The 12,628-nt window shown below is 38.1% G+C and overlaps 1 protein-coding gene across 1 annotated transcript; it reads left to right on the forward strand.

Annotated features, from left to right (window-relative positions):
* Positions 1-4,331: 4,331 nt before the first annotated feature.
* Positions 4,332-12,387, forward strand: ghrhr2 (growth hormone releasing hormone receptor 2). Its single transcript, XM_044338493.1, has 13 exons — positions 4,332-4,681; positions 4,907-5,030; positions 6,149-6,256; positions 6,678-6,787; positions 6,908-7,005; positions 7,160-7,292; positions 8,122-8,275; positions 8,365-8,425; positions 8,507-8,573; positions 11,748-11,839; positions 11,926-12,055; positions 12,209-12,250; positions 12,343-12,387. Exons 1-13 carry the CDS (start codon positions 4,628-4,630, stop codon positions 12,385-12,387), a joined length of 1,218 nt encoding a protein of 405 aa, XP_044194428.1. The 5' UTR covers positions 4,332-4,627.
* Positions 12,388-12,628: the final 241 nt, after the last annotated feature.

The raw sequence follows: 12,628 nt of genomic DNA on the forward strand, positions 1-12,628 counted from the left end.
CCAGAGAGTCCACTGACCTCACAGACTATCAGCGTCTCCGAGCATCCTTCTCCTTCAGGTTAACAGCTGAGATCACTTACTATCAGAACAGGATCTGTGGCGCCGGAGATGCTCAAAAAAATGTTTTCTGCTTTTAACTCGCTCCTCAGTCTACCTCCTGCTTTGACCTCCACTCTGCTCACTGCAGACACGTTCACTTCGTTCTTTACTGATAAGGCTTCTGCTATCAATAACCAGCCAGCCGCTGCCAGCTGACAGGGCCTCCGCTGGCTCCCAGTTGCTGCCTGCATCAAATTCAAAAACCTTGGACATTTGCTTACAGAACAGCAACTAAAACTGCTCCTGGCTATCTGAACTTCCTCATTCAGGTCTACACCCCCTCCTGCTCACTACACTCTGCCAATGAAAGGCTTCTGTAGTTCCCCCGATGGTGGAACTAGTTACCAAACCATTCAATCTGAAGAGTCCCTCTTGATCTTTAAGAAAAAGCTAAAGACCCAGCTCCTTCGCAAGCACCTGATGAACTTATAAAATAATGAAAACATAACATAAAAGAACTATTATCTGCTTCTATGCACTCTATGCATCGCCTCTATGTACTGCCCGTTGGCACCTACATCCTATCTGACCTGAACTTAGCTTTATGGCACTTACTTGTGTTGTATTAACTCTCATGTTTACGTCACTTTGGATAAAAGCATCTGCTAAATGAAACTGTGACACTGTAACACATCCAATATCAGATCTGAGTCACTTGGATGTACTTCAGCATGTAATGTTGCATTATTATTCATGGCCTTGTTGTTGAAAGCATCCTCACATTACAGCATTTTTTTTCTCACAAGTGCCACAAGTGCACTCAACAGAGGAAGTGGTCTACCACACCACTTATCATCCATCTATAACAATAACCAGAACCCTTTCAGCCCTTCCCAGGAAGTTTAAAGGGACGGGTTCACAAGTTTTCAACAGATTATCTGAAGCTAATATGAAGCTTCAGCGTCCAAATGAGTCAAATCAAGTAGATATCTTTCAATGTTACAGTCTTTTTAGTGTCAAAGTCCATCTTTTTGTTACTATACTTCCACCGCAGCTCAACAGGGAAACACTGTCTGAGGAAACACAAAGACTGTAAATGTGTCAGATATCCACTTGATATGACTAACTCAGACTGCTGAAGCCTCATATAAGCTTCACATCAACTTTTAAATGACTGTGTGGACACACTGTGGGTTTTGGCCTCCATCACTTACATTTAAAGCACATTTGAAGGATCTTTTAATATCCAGTACGAACAGGAGGAATGATTACAACGAGGAAAAACTCCTTTAGTGTTCATACGGACACCTGACTGTTGTTTTAAGACACACTTGAAAAATTGTGAACTTGTCCTTTAACACCAATTCACACCTTTCACTCGTGCGACTCTAATGACTTTAACGGCTGTCACATGACAGACAAGAGGCCTAACGAACCACATGGTTAAATAGTTCAGTCTGTCAGAACTTCCAGAAGCCCAGCTGCTGTTGACTGAACTCTTTCGGATAAAAACATTTACACATAACAGCCTGATTTTAACATTTTTATGTGTATACAGTATGTACAACTGCATGTATAACTGCTTTGTAAATGGCCTAGAACATGCCAAATGTGGTCCTTTTAAAGAATGAACATCAGCTGTGTCCTGAAACCAGTGACTCCAGTGAAAGAAAACTGTGTTGGTTTATAAAGTGAACACAGACCAGCCTGTATGGTAAGAATGAATGTGCTCTGTTTACAGCTGAATGATTTATGGGCTTTTTTTTCGAACTGAAAAGAAAATTTAGTTGGATTTCCCCCACAATGTTTTTGTTTAGAATCCTGCGGTGAAACGATGCTGCGCGGATAACATTTTCTGCTGTCGGATAATTACATCTTTGACTATGACAGGCATGTTTAGATACCAACAGTTGGCTCTTTGAAGCGACGCCAGAGTGGAAAGACTTGGCTTAAGTATTTGGGAGCTGCCTGTGACAGTAGATGCAGATCAGTGATGACTGTACAAAGAACTTCACATCACAGTTAAGAGTTCTCTGGATGCCAGTTCAGTCTTCAAGCTCATCTGTCTGTAAAAATTAAAAATACGTGAAGAGGAACTGACCATCACTCACAGGAAAGTAAAAGAAAGTTGTGTAATGTGGCTTGATCCGAATCAGACGAACGAGATGTGATAATTCCCCCCTGGATTACTGTTAAATAACTCACATTCACTCACATGTTTTCACAATATAATCCAGTCAAAGTTAAGTTCAGGGAAGGACCACCGGCTTGCACCAGCTGTTCACAAATCCATCACTAAGTTTGTGCATAAAGTCCTTCCTCAGTTTCAAACTTCTGATTTACTGAATCAGATTGTTGCCACGAAGTAAACACTTGAGTGACGTTTAAATCAGCTGCTTGGAAACATCTGTAGCGCCGTCAGATAAGAAACTACAGGAAGTCTGTAGCATCCCCAGCTGTAACATAACCTCCAAAAATAACAGTTTTAGAGCCAAAAGATAAAATAAACATGAATGCTAATACTTTGTGAATGTACTTTGTTTTATTTCTATCTATATACCTGCAGAAATATGTGTTTTAGAATGAGTAGTATCATTATTACTACTTACATACTGTTCTGCAGTATTTTTGAGTGTCAGTTACTGAATTGCATCACATCATCCTGACCTGCAGTAACCTCTGTGTTCCCACCACTCCCATCACATGACCTCCTCTGTGCACCTGCCTTATTTTCATTATCAATAAGTAAATAGTGAAAAATGACCTTTGTTCCCTGAAGCCCACGTTGACATATTCAGATAACTCCAAAGTTTATGTTGAGTTTATTATTATAGAAAACTGTGAAAACTAGAAAATATTCACTTTTGAGAAGCTTCTACCAGTGATTTTTCATTTAAAATATTTATCAAAACTGTTGAATGAATGTGCTTGTTTTGTCAACCGTGCTGATGAATGAATGTGGACGATAACCTGAGCTGATGGTTGAAGAACAAATATGAAATCAAACACTAGAGGGAGATAAAGCAGCATCGGTGGTCTCCTCTTGTTCCACATTAAACATTAAACCAGACAGATTCACTGCTGCTGCTGCTGCTGCTCTTAGACCCCCTCCTGACATGTTTTAAAAGAAATAAAAAAAGACTGGGGTGAATGTCAGCGAGGATCAATCAGACATCCAGCAGAGCGAAGAGGCTGCTGGAAGGACAACAGAGGGGACAGTGTGTATTACACCATGAGTCTAAAATGTCCTGTAGGATTAAAGAAGATGAAGAACATCTGCTTCATGTGGACAGTGTTAAATGTCTTATTGAACAGATTAAAGCAACCTGTCTAACACACTAAACGGTATTCTGGCTCTTTTATCCCACAGGAAACACGACGGTACAACCAGAGCTTTGTAAGGAAGGAAATTGTGATTTTAATCTATTTCACTTTGATATTGTTGTTTTTATGTTTCATAAGGAGCTCTGTAGTTTCCATGTTCTCATGGGTGTAAATTGAACCTTTGAACCTTTCACTCATTGACAAACACAGAATCTACAAATATTTCTGCATATTTCAGCTTATTTCAAAAGCTAAACTCCTGATTTAAAGATGTCTCCTACTTCATTGAAAAGCCAGCGTACGTGCACTGGAGGCTTGTGTGAGCTGCATACTGGACGTACTGGGACGTCATGTGTTAAACTGAGATTTTAAAGTGATCTCAGAGAAACTTTCCTCCTTCAGCAGGTGATGAAAACAAACTGCACCAACATCATTCTGCACAGAGATGCTCAAACATCCGACTGAAGGAACAAAAAGGAAAATTTTGGTTTCAAATTGGAAAATGAAAAAACAGATAATTGATGTTTTAACAGAAAATACTACGATTGGGGACTAATGTGTATTTCTTCCCACAGAACCGTGTTGGATGAAAACTTAAATCCAGATAAGTAAAATTCAAAGTCAAAACATTTACTACTTCAGAATATAAAGAAAATATTTGACTGCAAGGCTCAAATGTTGTGAACAGTCATCAGTATTTAACATCAGCTGAGCTCCATTTGTTCACCTTGTTTGACTTTGACAGCATGTGTTGTTTGTTGAATATTACATGATAACTCCTGCTGTGGGAGGATTAGTCAATTATATATAGAAACCATAAAGCCATGACCATATAAAGACTGTAAATATGATAAAATTAAACTAAATTAAAGATGTAGCAGGACTTCATGATCATAAATGATGCAGCGAATTAAAGTCACCTTGTTCTCTGTTTGTCGTCCTCTTGATAAGTCAGTATGAAGCTGCTCAGGTGACGTCACGCTTTCATGTACGTTCAGTCATCTCACGCCGAGAGCTTTTAAAATGCTTCATATCAAACCAGGTGCATGAAGGAAGCAGCTTACAAACTCTGAAGAAGAAACATTTTCAGATATTTTGATGGCATTTTACAAAAAACATCTAATCTGATTGAGAGATTTTCTAAAATTGGAAGAACATGGACAAAACTTCACATTGATGGACAGCGTGATTTTGTTTTTACCAACTTCAGATACAGAAAAAAGGAAGCTCACACGAAACAAGTTTACAGGTTTCAGTGACTGACATGGACGTCAGTCTGACTGCTGTCGTTTACCTGCTGATCATTGCAAGACACCTGGTGAGTTAACAGGTTTTTAAAGGAACTATTGTAATCAGTGCGCCACAATTTTATTTACAGTATGTATTTGTCTTGACATTCTTAGTTTACAGGTGTTAAACTAGCTCGTAAAGTCAAAACAAAAGGCAAAAACGAACACTGTGTAACATGTAAATAAACTTGTGCCTCAGTGGGAATGAAAGGTAAGTTGAATTAAAATCTATCAATCTGTGGGGTTTTTTTCAGGTTAACTCAACTCATCCAGAATGCTCCATCGTTCTTCATCTACAAAAGAAAGAAAACGAGTGTAAACTGAAGATGAAGACCATCGATGAAGCATCGCTTCAGTCAAACAGTAATAAAACTGCAGGTGACTGTTAATGTTGAAGTTTGAAGTAGAGAATAAACAAGCAGCTGATAGAAGAGTTTAGATATTTTAGAAACATCTCTCAGTAGATATTAAACCAGTAAGACTCCACAGAATGAAACCAGTGAAAGCTCATTTGTGTTGAATATGTGAATGTACATCAGTTAGATCTTTCTTCACAGTTATAGAAGTCCCGGGTCCTCTGACTCCTGTTTTATGTGTATTACAGCACAGATCTGAAATTTGGAATATATCAAAATATGCATTTTCTGTTATTATGGTGAGCTAAAGCTCCAGATTTTGGGTAAATGTGATGGTAGAGATTGTGTCCTATGACTTTCTCCTTGGATTTTTCTTTTATTTTATTTTCAGATTGGTGTCAGATTATGTCTCAATAATATACCTGAAAATCTTATGAGATTATGACATTTATTCTTTTCATTTTATCGTGGACTGAATTTCTCACTTTGTCACATCCTACCGGGACTTTTTCTGTTTTTTGGACTCTTTGTGTTTTTGTTCTTTTGACTTTCTTGGTTTTTGTTGTTATCCTTCTGATGACCTCAGACTCTCTCTGTTTTTAGTTGGACTTTTTGTGTTTTTGAGTTCCTGTTTTATTTTGAAATATTTCCTCCTTGTGTCTGGTCACTTTTACTTCCTGTGTTTGATTATTTCATGTGTCTCACCTTTAGTTTAGTTTGCGATCACTTCCTGTGTATTTATAGTCCAGTTTTCAGTTCGGTCTTTGTCGAGTCGTCTGCTTTCGTACTGTGTATGCTCCGAGTTTTTGTTTTTTTTTCCTGCGTTTATGGTCTTTGTTCCTGTTCCCAGTGTCTCTTGTCTTGTCTCTTGTGTTTTGAGTTTATTCATTAAATATTCAGCATCGTATCCAACCTGCCTGCCGTCTCTGCGTTTGGGTCCACCTGCTCCACTCACCCACCTTCATGACACATTTCTGTACATGCTTATTTATATTTCTCCCACCACATCTTATAACAGTGTCTACTCCTCTAACCCTGGAATGACATTAAGGCTTTATTGCTGCCATGTACCCCCCCCCCCCCCCCCAACTTTTTTTGTAAAAAACCAATAAAAACTTACCCCACATGTGTGTGTTACAGGTTGTGTGATGGAGTGGGATGGAGTGAGTTGTTGGCCGGCTGCGTCTGAAGGCGAGATCGTCTCCGTCCGCTGTCCTCTTCCTCTGCTGAAGCCTGAAACTCCTCCAGGTAAACATTATTACATCATGCAAAAACTCTCATAAACGTGCAGGTTGAGCATTTATTTATTTTAGGATATACAGTGATTCTGGTGAAGAAGTTGTGTTTCATTTGATTTATTTTTCCTTATTTATTTAGCTTAAAAACAGTTAAATGTAGGTATATTATGACTTTACAAAATGAAGCATCCCCTTAAAAAAACATGTGTGTAATTGCAGAATGTAAACTCCTCCTCAGGTCAATAAAACCCCCAAATTCCCAGAAACAATACAAAGGACATGATCTCTCTGTGCTGTATAATGCTGCAGACAGCTGAAAGAGAAATTTTATTACGTTCTCTCTATTGCTCCACAGACTATATCACAGTTTCAGTTGCACTTTGAACAACTTTCAGCTTCTCTCAATGTCATTTAAAACATTTTCTTCTCAGTTGTCATCACGAGGAACTGCACAGGCCGAGGATGGAGTAAACCCAGCTTGCCGTATTACAAAGCCTGTTACTTTGAAGATTATGAACAAGAGGAAGATGTTGGGAAAGAGGTAGACAAAGGTTTAACATCTAGAGTCTAATATGCATGCAATATGTGCCAGCTGTCTTTAGGGAACCAAACTTTGGTTCTTTGTGCCTCAACTTCATAAATATTTCATCTTTTGCCCCAGAAAAACTACTTTGATACTCTGAAGTTGATCTACAGCGTTGGGTACGGAGTGTCTCTGGCTGCTCTCCTCATTGCTGTCCTGGTTTTCTGCTGCTTCAGGTTGGTTTTCATATTAGAAAACTTTTCAACAGGGAATAAAAAACATGATTTTTTATAGTCAAATGTTTGAATTCAACACACAAAACAAAATCAGTGAGTCTATGACATATTTTGTTACTGTAGCGGTGACATATGGTCGATGTTCCTCTCTCAGGAAGCTGCTCTGCACGCGCAGCTACATCCACCTCAACCTGTTTGTGACCTTCATGCTCAGGAGTCTTGCTGTGTTCATCAAAGATGCAGTGCTGTTTGCAGACAAAAGCACGGACCACTGCACAGTGTCAACAGTAAGACAGAGCCAGCTGACGCAGCATGAGGCTGAAATGTCATTACAGCACTGATATACAAAATATTAATGAAACTTTAATGTAAAACTAACAAGCTGGAATGTTCAAATACTACAAAGGTATCCTCACTACAAAAACATGCAGATTTGTTTCTTTATTATTAAAGAATTGAATATTAATTCAATTAAATATTGATTATTCTGTGGTGCAAATTAGGGCTGTGCAGAAAGCCCAGTATTTGTATTTGTATCTGTATTTGTAGGGGCAGCAAAATTATTTGTGTTTGTATTTGAATAAAAGTGGAAAGAGGCTTAAAAATCCTGTTTTTGTTTTTATGATACTTTTATTTTTTGTTCATGAATAAACTACCTTACAAAGTTGGTCCCCACATCGGATCTTGAACTGGAGTCTCCCAGATCATAGACGACTGCGCTGATTACTGAACTAAAACTTTACTCATCGCCTCATTGCAGACAGACCCCTACCTGTTTCTACACCCATAACACAGAGACAGCACAGCATGTAATGTGTAGGGAAGCACTTCAAAGGTGATTCTTGCTTTGCACTTTTCATTTATTGCCTATTTTTTACAACCTAACTTTGTGGAAAGAAAGAAGGGGAACAACAGATGATGGAGAGTCCATTTGGAGCACTTTGCTTGTGTCAGTAGCTCAGCTTTATCTCTGGTGAACACCCCCAACAAATAATATTTAAAATATTTGTATGAAACAAATATTCGTATAAAACCCACTATTTGTGCTTTGCTGAATAATGTATTTGTATGCGAGCACACCCCTAGTGTAAATATGTGTAATTTATGTCCGTTCAGCTCCAGTGCAAAGCAGCCGTGATGTTCTTCCACTTCTGTGTTTTGTCCAACTTCTCCTGGCTGCTGGTGGAGGGTTTGTACCTGCAGACGCTGCTGCTCTTCACCTTCACTCACACCAGCAAGATTTTCTGGATCTACGCAACCATTGGCTGGGGTATAAACTCTATATATATATGTGTGTTTTATATCGATACATCTGTATTAATCTTTATTCTGCTTGTCTGACTGAGTCTGATCTTATAGGTTGTCCTTCAGTGACCATAGTTGTCTGGGCCATGCTGAAAAAGCAACTTGATGATGAAGGGTAAGTAATAGTCAGTACGACAATGTATGTATACAACTGTTCAATTTGATATGAATGTCTGATATTGTTTCTTATGTGCAGGTGTTGGGACAACCTGGAAAGCAGCTTGTGGTGGATAATCAAGATTCCCATCCTGCTTTCTATCTTTGTAAGAAACCTCAGTTCCTCACTCACTGCACAATGATTTATAACAAAAAAAGGTTTCAAAAAATACACCTGTCTCATCAGACTATTAAATCACAAAGTGAGGCTATAGAGGAGAGAAAATTAATTATTTGTTGTCAGGTGTGAACATTTTTGCTGCCACAGAAAGTGATGAACTGAAAAACCTCAACACAAACTGTCTCCTAATAGCAGCTTCTAATTAAACACATCATACAGAGAAATCTGTAAAACTGTCCATTGTTAGATATTTGTGCTTTTTCTTGCTTTAGTATTTTAGTATTAACATTCAGGTGAGATGTACAATGTTGACATTATTTTAAAAAGATTAAACAGTAACTTTAACCCCTATTTGTCATTTATAAGCAGTATATAAACATTCAATAAATTGTTTTTAAAACACTATAACATAGCTCTTAGCAGATAATATTGTTAATTGATATATTTCCTATGAGGCCCCATAAGTGGAGAGTCTGGTGTATAAACAGATGATCAGTGACAACATTGCAAAACACAGATGTGATTATATAAAATATGTTGTCATAGGAGAAGTTGAAATTGTTGACAAATACGTTACATTAATAAACTCTTAAAGTGCCCTTATGTCTGCTTACAACTACATTATAGTGTGTTATAAACCATTTATTAAGTGTTTATATGCTGATTATAAATGATAAATAGGGGTACCAATCAAATGATTAGATATTAAAATGATTTATTTTGAGCTCCCAACTTTTTGCATTTTGGTGTTTTCTATAATTTGGGAAATATTTTTAATTTATTTAAGGATAAGGCTGGTGTCAGTCTATAGGGTACACTGAACCAACACTGTGTTAGTCTCTCAAGACTTTCCTTCCCTGTCTGTGACACTCATTCCTACTGAGTATGTAAATCTTAAGAAAGGAAAAAGAAAGAAATGGCTCCCAAATACATTTTTAAGGGCTCAGTAAATTCCTAAAACAGCTGGGAACTATAGTTTTTAGCAAACATTGCTCAAACAGGAGGAAATGGTGTATTTGTAGAGCAGTATTTTCAGCTGCAGATTGATAGACATTTGGTCAGTGGCTCGTTGACTTGTTTTTAATAGTTTTTGGACAATGATGGAGGTCTACGTCACAGAGGAATATACACAGAACTACTCTCTGGAGACAGAAAAAATTATCCCTGTTATTAGTTTCTGGAGTCATTTCTAAACAAACTACTGTGACTGTAGTTTTCATGATGAAGGAACATGTCACCCAGTGCAGCAGTGTGGCTCACTGCTATGTTTTTAATAGTTTTTGGACAATGATGGAGGTCTACGGCACAGACGAATTTACACAGAACTACTCTCTGCAGACCGAAAACATGATCGCTTTTATTAGTTTTTGGAGTCGTTTCTAAACAAACTACTGTGACCGTAGTCTTCATGATGAAGGGACATGTCACCCAGTGCAGCAGTGTGGCTCACTGCTGTGTTTTTAATAGTTTTTGGACAACAAGGGAGTCTACAGCACAGAGGAATATACACAGAACTACTCTCTGGAGACAGACAACATGATTGCTGTTATTAGTTTTTGAAGTTGTTTGTAAACAAACTACTGTAACTGTAGTTTTCATAATGAAGGAACATGTCACCCAGTGCAGCAGTGTGGCTCATTGCTGTGTTTTTAATAGTTTTTGGACAACAAGGGAGTCTACAGCACAGAGGAATATACACAGAACTACTCTCTGGAGACAGAAAACATGATCACTTTTATTAGTTTCTGGAGTTGTTTCTAAACAAACTACTGTGACTGTAGTCTTCATGGTGAAGAAACATGTCACCCAGTGCAGCAGTGTGGCTCATTGCTGTGTTTTTAATAGTTTTTGGACAACAAGGGAGTCTACAGCACAGAGGAATATACACAGAACTACTCTCTGGAGACAGAAAACATGGCCGCTGTTATTAGTTTTTGAAGTTGTTTCTAAACAAACTACTGTAACTGTAGTTTTCATGATGAAGGAACATGTCACCCAGTGCAGCAGTGTGGCTCATTGCTGTGTTTTTAATAGTTTTTGGACAATGATGGAGGTCTACGGCACAGAGGAATATACACAGAACTACTCTCTGGAGACAGACAACATGATTGCTGTTATTAGTTTTTGGAGCCATTTCTAAACAAACTACTGTAACTGTAGTTTTCATGATGAAGGAACATGTCACCCAGTGCAGCAGTGTGGCTCATTGCTGTGTTTTTAATAGTTTTTGGACAATGATGGAGGTCTACAGCACAGAGGAATATACACAGAACTACTCTTTGGAGACAGAAAACATGATCACTTTTATTAGTTTCTGGAGTTGTTTCTAAACAAACTACTGTGACTGTAGTCTTCATGATGAAGAAACATGTCACCCAGTGCAGCAGTGTGGCTCACTGCTGTGTTTTTAATAGTTTTTGGACAATGATGGAGGTCTACGGCACAGAGGAATATACACAGAACTACTCTCTGGAGACAGAGAACATGATCACTTTTATCAGTTTTTGGAGTCGTTTATAAACAAACTACTGTGACTGTAGTTTCAGCTGCAGATTGATAAACATTTGGTCAGTGGCTCGTTGACTTGTTTTTAATAGTTTTTGGACAATGATGGAGATCTACAGCACAGAGGAATATACACAGAACTACTCTCTGGAGACAGACAACATGATTGCTGTTATTAGTTTTTGGAGTTGTTTCTAAACAAACTACTGTGACCGTAGTTTTCATGATGAAGGAACATGTCACCCAGTGCAGCGCTGTGGCTCACTGCCATGTTTTTAATAGTTTTTGGACAACAAGGGAGGTCTACGGCACAGAGGAATAAGATATATCAGGCTTTGGATACACACATGATACTTGTTAGTGGATCAGTTCATTGTTGGTTTGGCTCCAAACATGAGATTTGTTGCCAATAAAAACAAATATAGAAAATCACCAGCCTTATCTTTTAAAGTGATCTTACACACACACACAAAAGACCCAATAAGCTGCATCTTTATATAATATCCAACCAATCACAAAGAGGGTCAAATTACAAAAAAAACTGAGCTGATTATACAATAATTAATCTATATGCATATTTAAGTCAATATACATGAATAAAATGACTTGTTGAAGATCATGTGTCAGTATCACCTGTGTGTTTTATGATCCTCAGATCAACCTCTTGATCTTCCTGAACATCAGTAGGGTCATCGTTCGGAAGACAAAGGCCGCACACGTGAACCAGAGCGAGACTCACCTGTACAGGTAAGACTTGTGTGTCTTGTGTTCTTTGTCTCGTGTCTCAGTTTCTCTTCCCGTCAGACTTTCCTCTCCTGTCGTCTGCTGCCCAGGAGGCTCGTTCGCTCCACTCTGCTGCTGATCCCTCTGTTTGGCAGTCACTACGTGGTGTTTGCCTTGTTCCCAGAACATGTTGGCGTTGGGCCTCGACTCTGCTTGGAATTAGTTTTAGGCTCCTTCCAGGTAAGCATTCATAGCATCAGCCAACAGGTATCTCTATCATTTATCTGGTTGTTATGGGTCCTTTAGTGCTGAAACACTTAATGTTTTTAATAAAGTCTATATTATAAAGTAATGAAACTTCATTCCTAACTTGGATTTTACATGTTGTTGCAGGGTTTTATTGTTGCTGTGTTGTATTGCTTTTTAAATGAAGAGGTGAGTTCAAGTTCCTAAAAAAAAAAAAAATACAATTTTATCAGAGTTGTGTTTGTCAGAACTAACAGGCTTAAAACTTTTTTCCTTTTAAGGTCCAAAAAGAAATTCAGAGGACGATGAGAAGAAGCCAAACATGAGATAAAAAACCTAAGCCATCAATCCTCCAACCCAAGAATTTTGTTCTTTAAAACTGAAGACTGATTTATTTTTCTCACACTATAGTTTGATACCTGTTAGTTCTCATTAGATGACACTGATTTTCAGTTTAATGTAGAAAAGTGTTTAATCACTCAGAGGATGCAATTAAATGTTAAACTTTACTCGAGACTCGTATGTTACTGCAGAAGTCTGCTGATAATTAAAGGTTTAGCTGTGTGT

Source organism: Thunnus albacares, chromosome 20 (genome assembly GCF_914725855.1).
Source record: "Thunnus albacares chromosome 20, fThuAlb1.1, whole genome shotgun sequence".
NCBI lineage: Eukaryota > Metazoa > Chordata > Actinopteri > Scombriformes > Scombridae > Thunnus > Thunnus albacares.

What these genes read in the sequence shown, in the direction of transcription:
- ghrhr2 (XM_044338493.1), top strand. Translation starts at nt 4,628, where the DNA reads ATGGACGTCAGTCTGACTGCTGTCGTTTACCTGCTGATCATTGCAAGA. An exon ending in CTACGCAACCATTGGCTGGG is followed by an intron (nt 8,276 to 8,364) that starts GTATAAACTCTA and finishes CTGATCTTATAG; the next exon opens with GTTGTCCTTCAGTGACCATA. An exon ending in TAGTTTTAGGCTCCTTCCAG is followed by an intron (nt 12,056 to 12,208) that starts GTAAGCATTCAT and finishes ATGTTGTTGCAG; the next exon opens with GGTTTTATTGTTGCTGTGTT.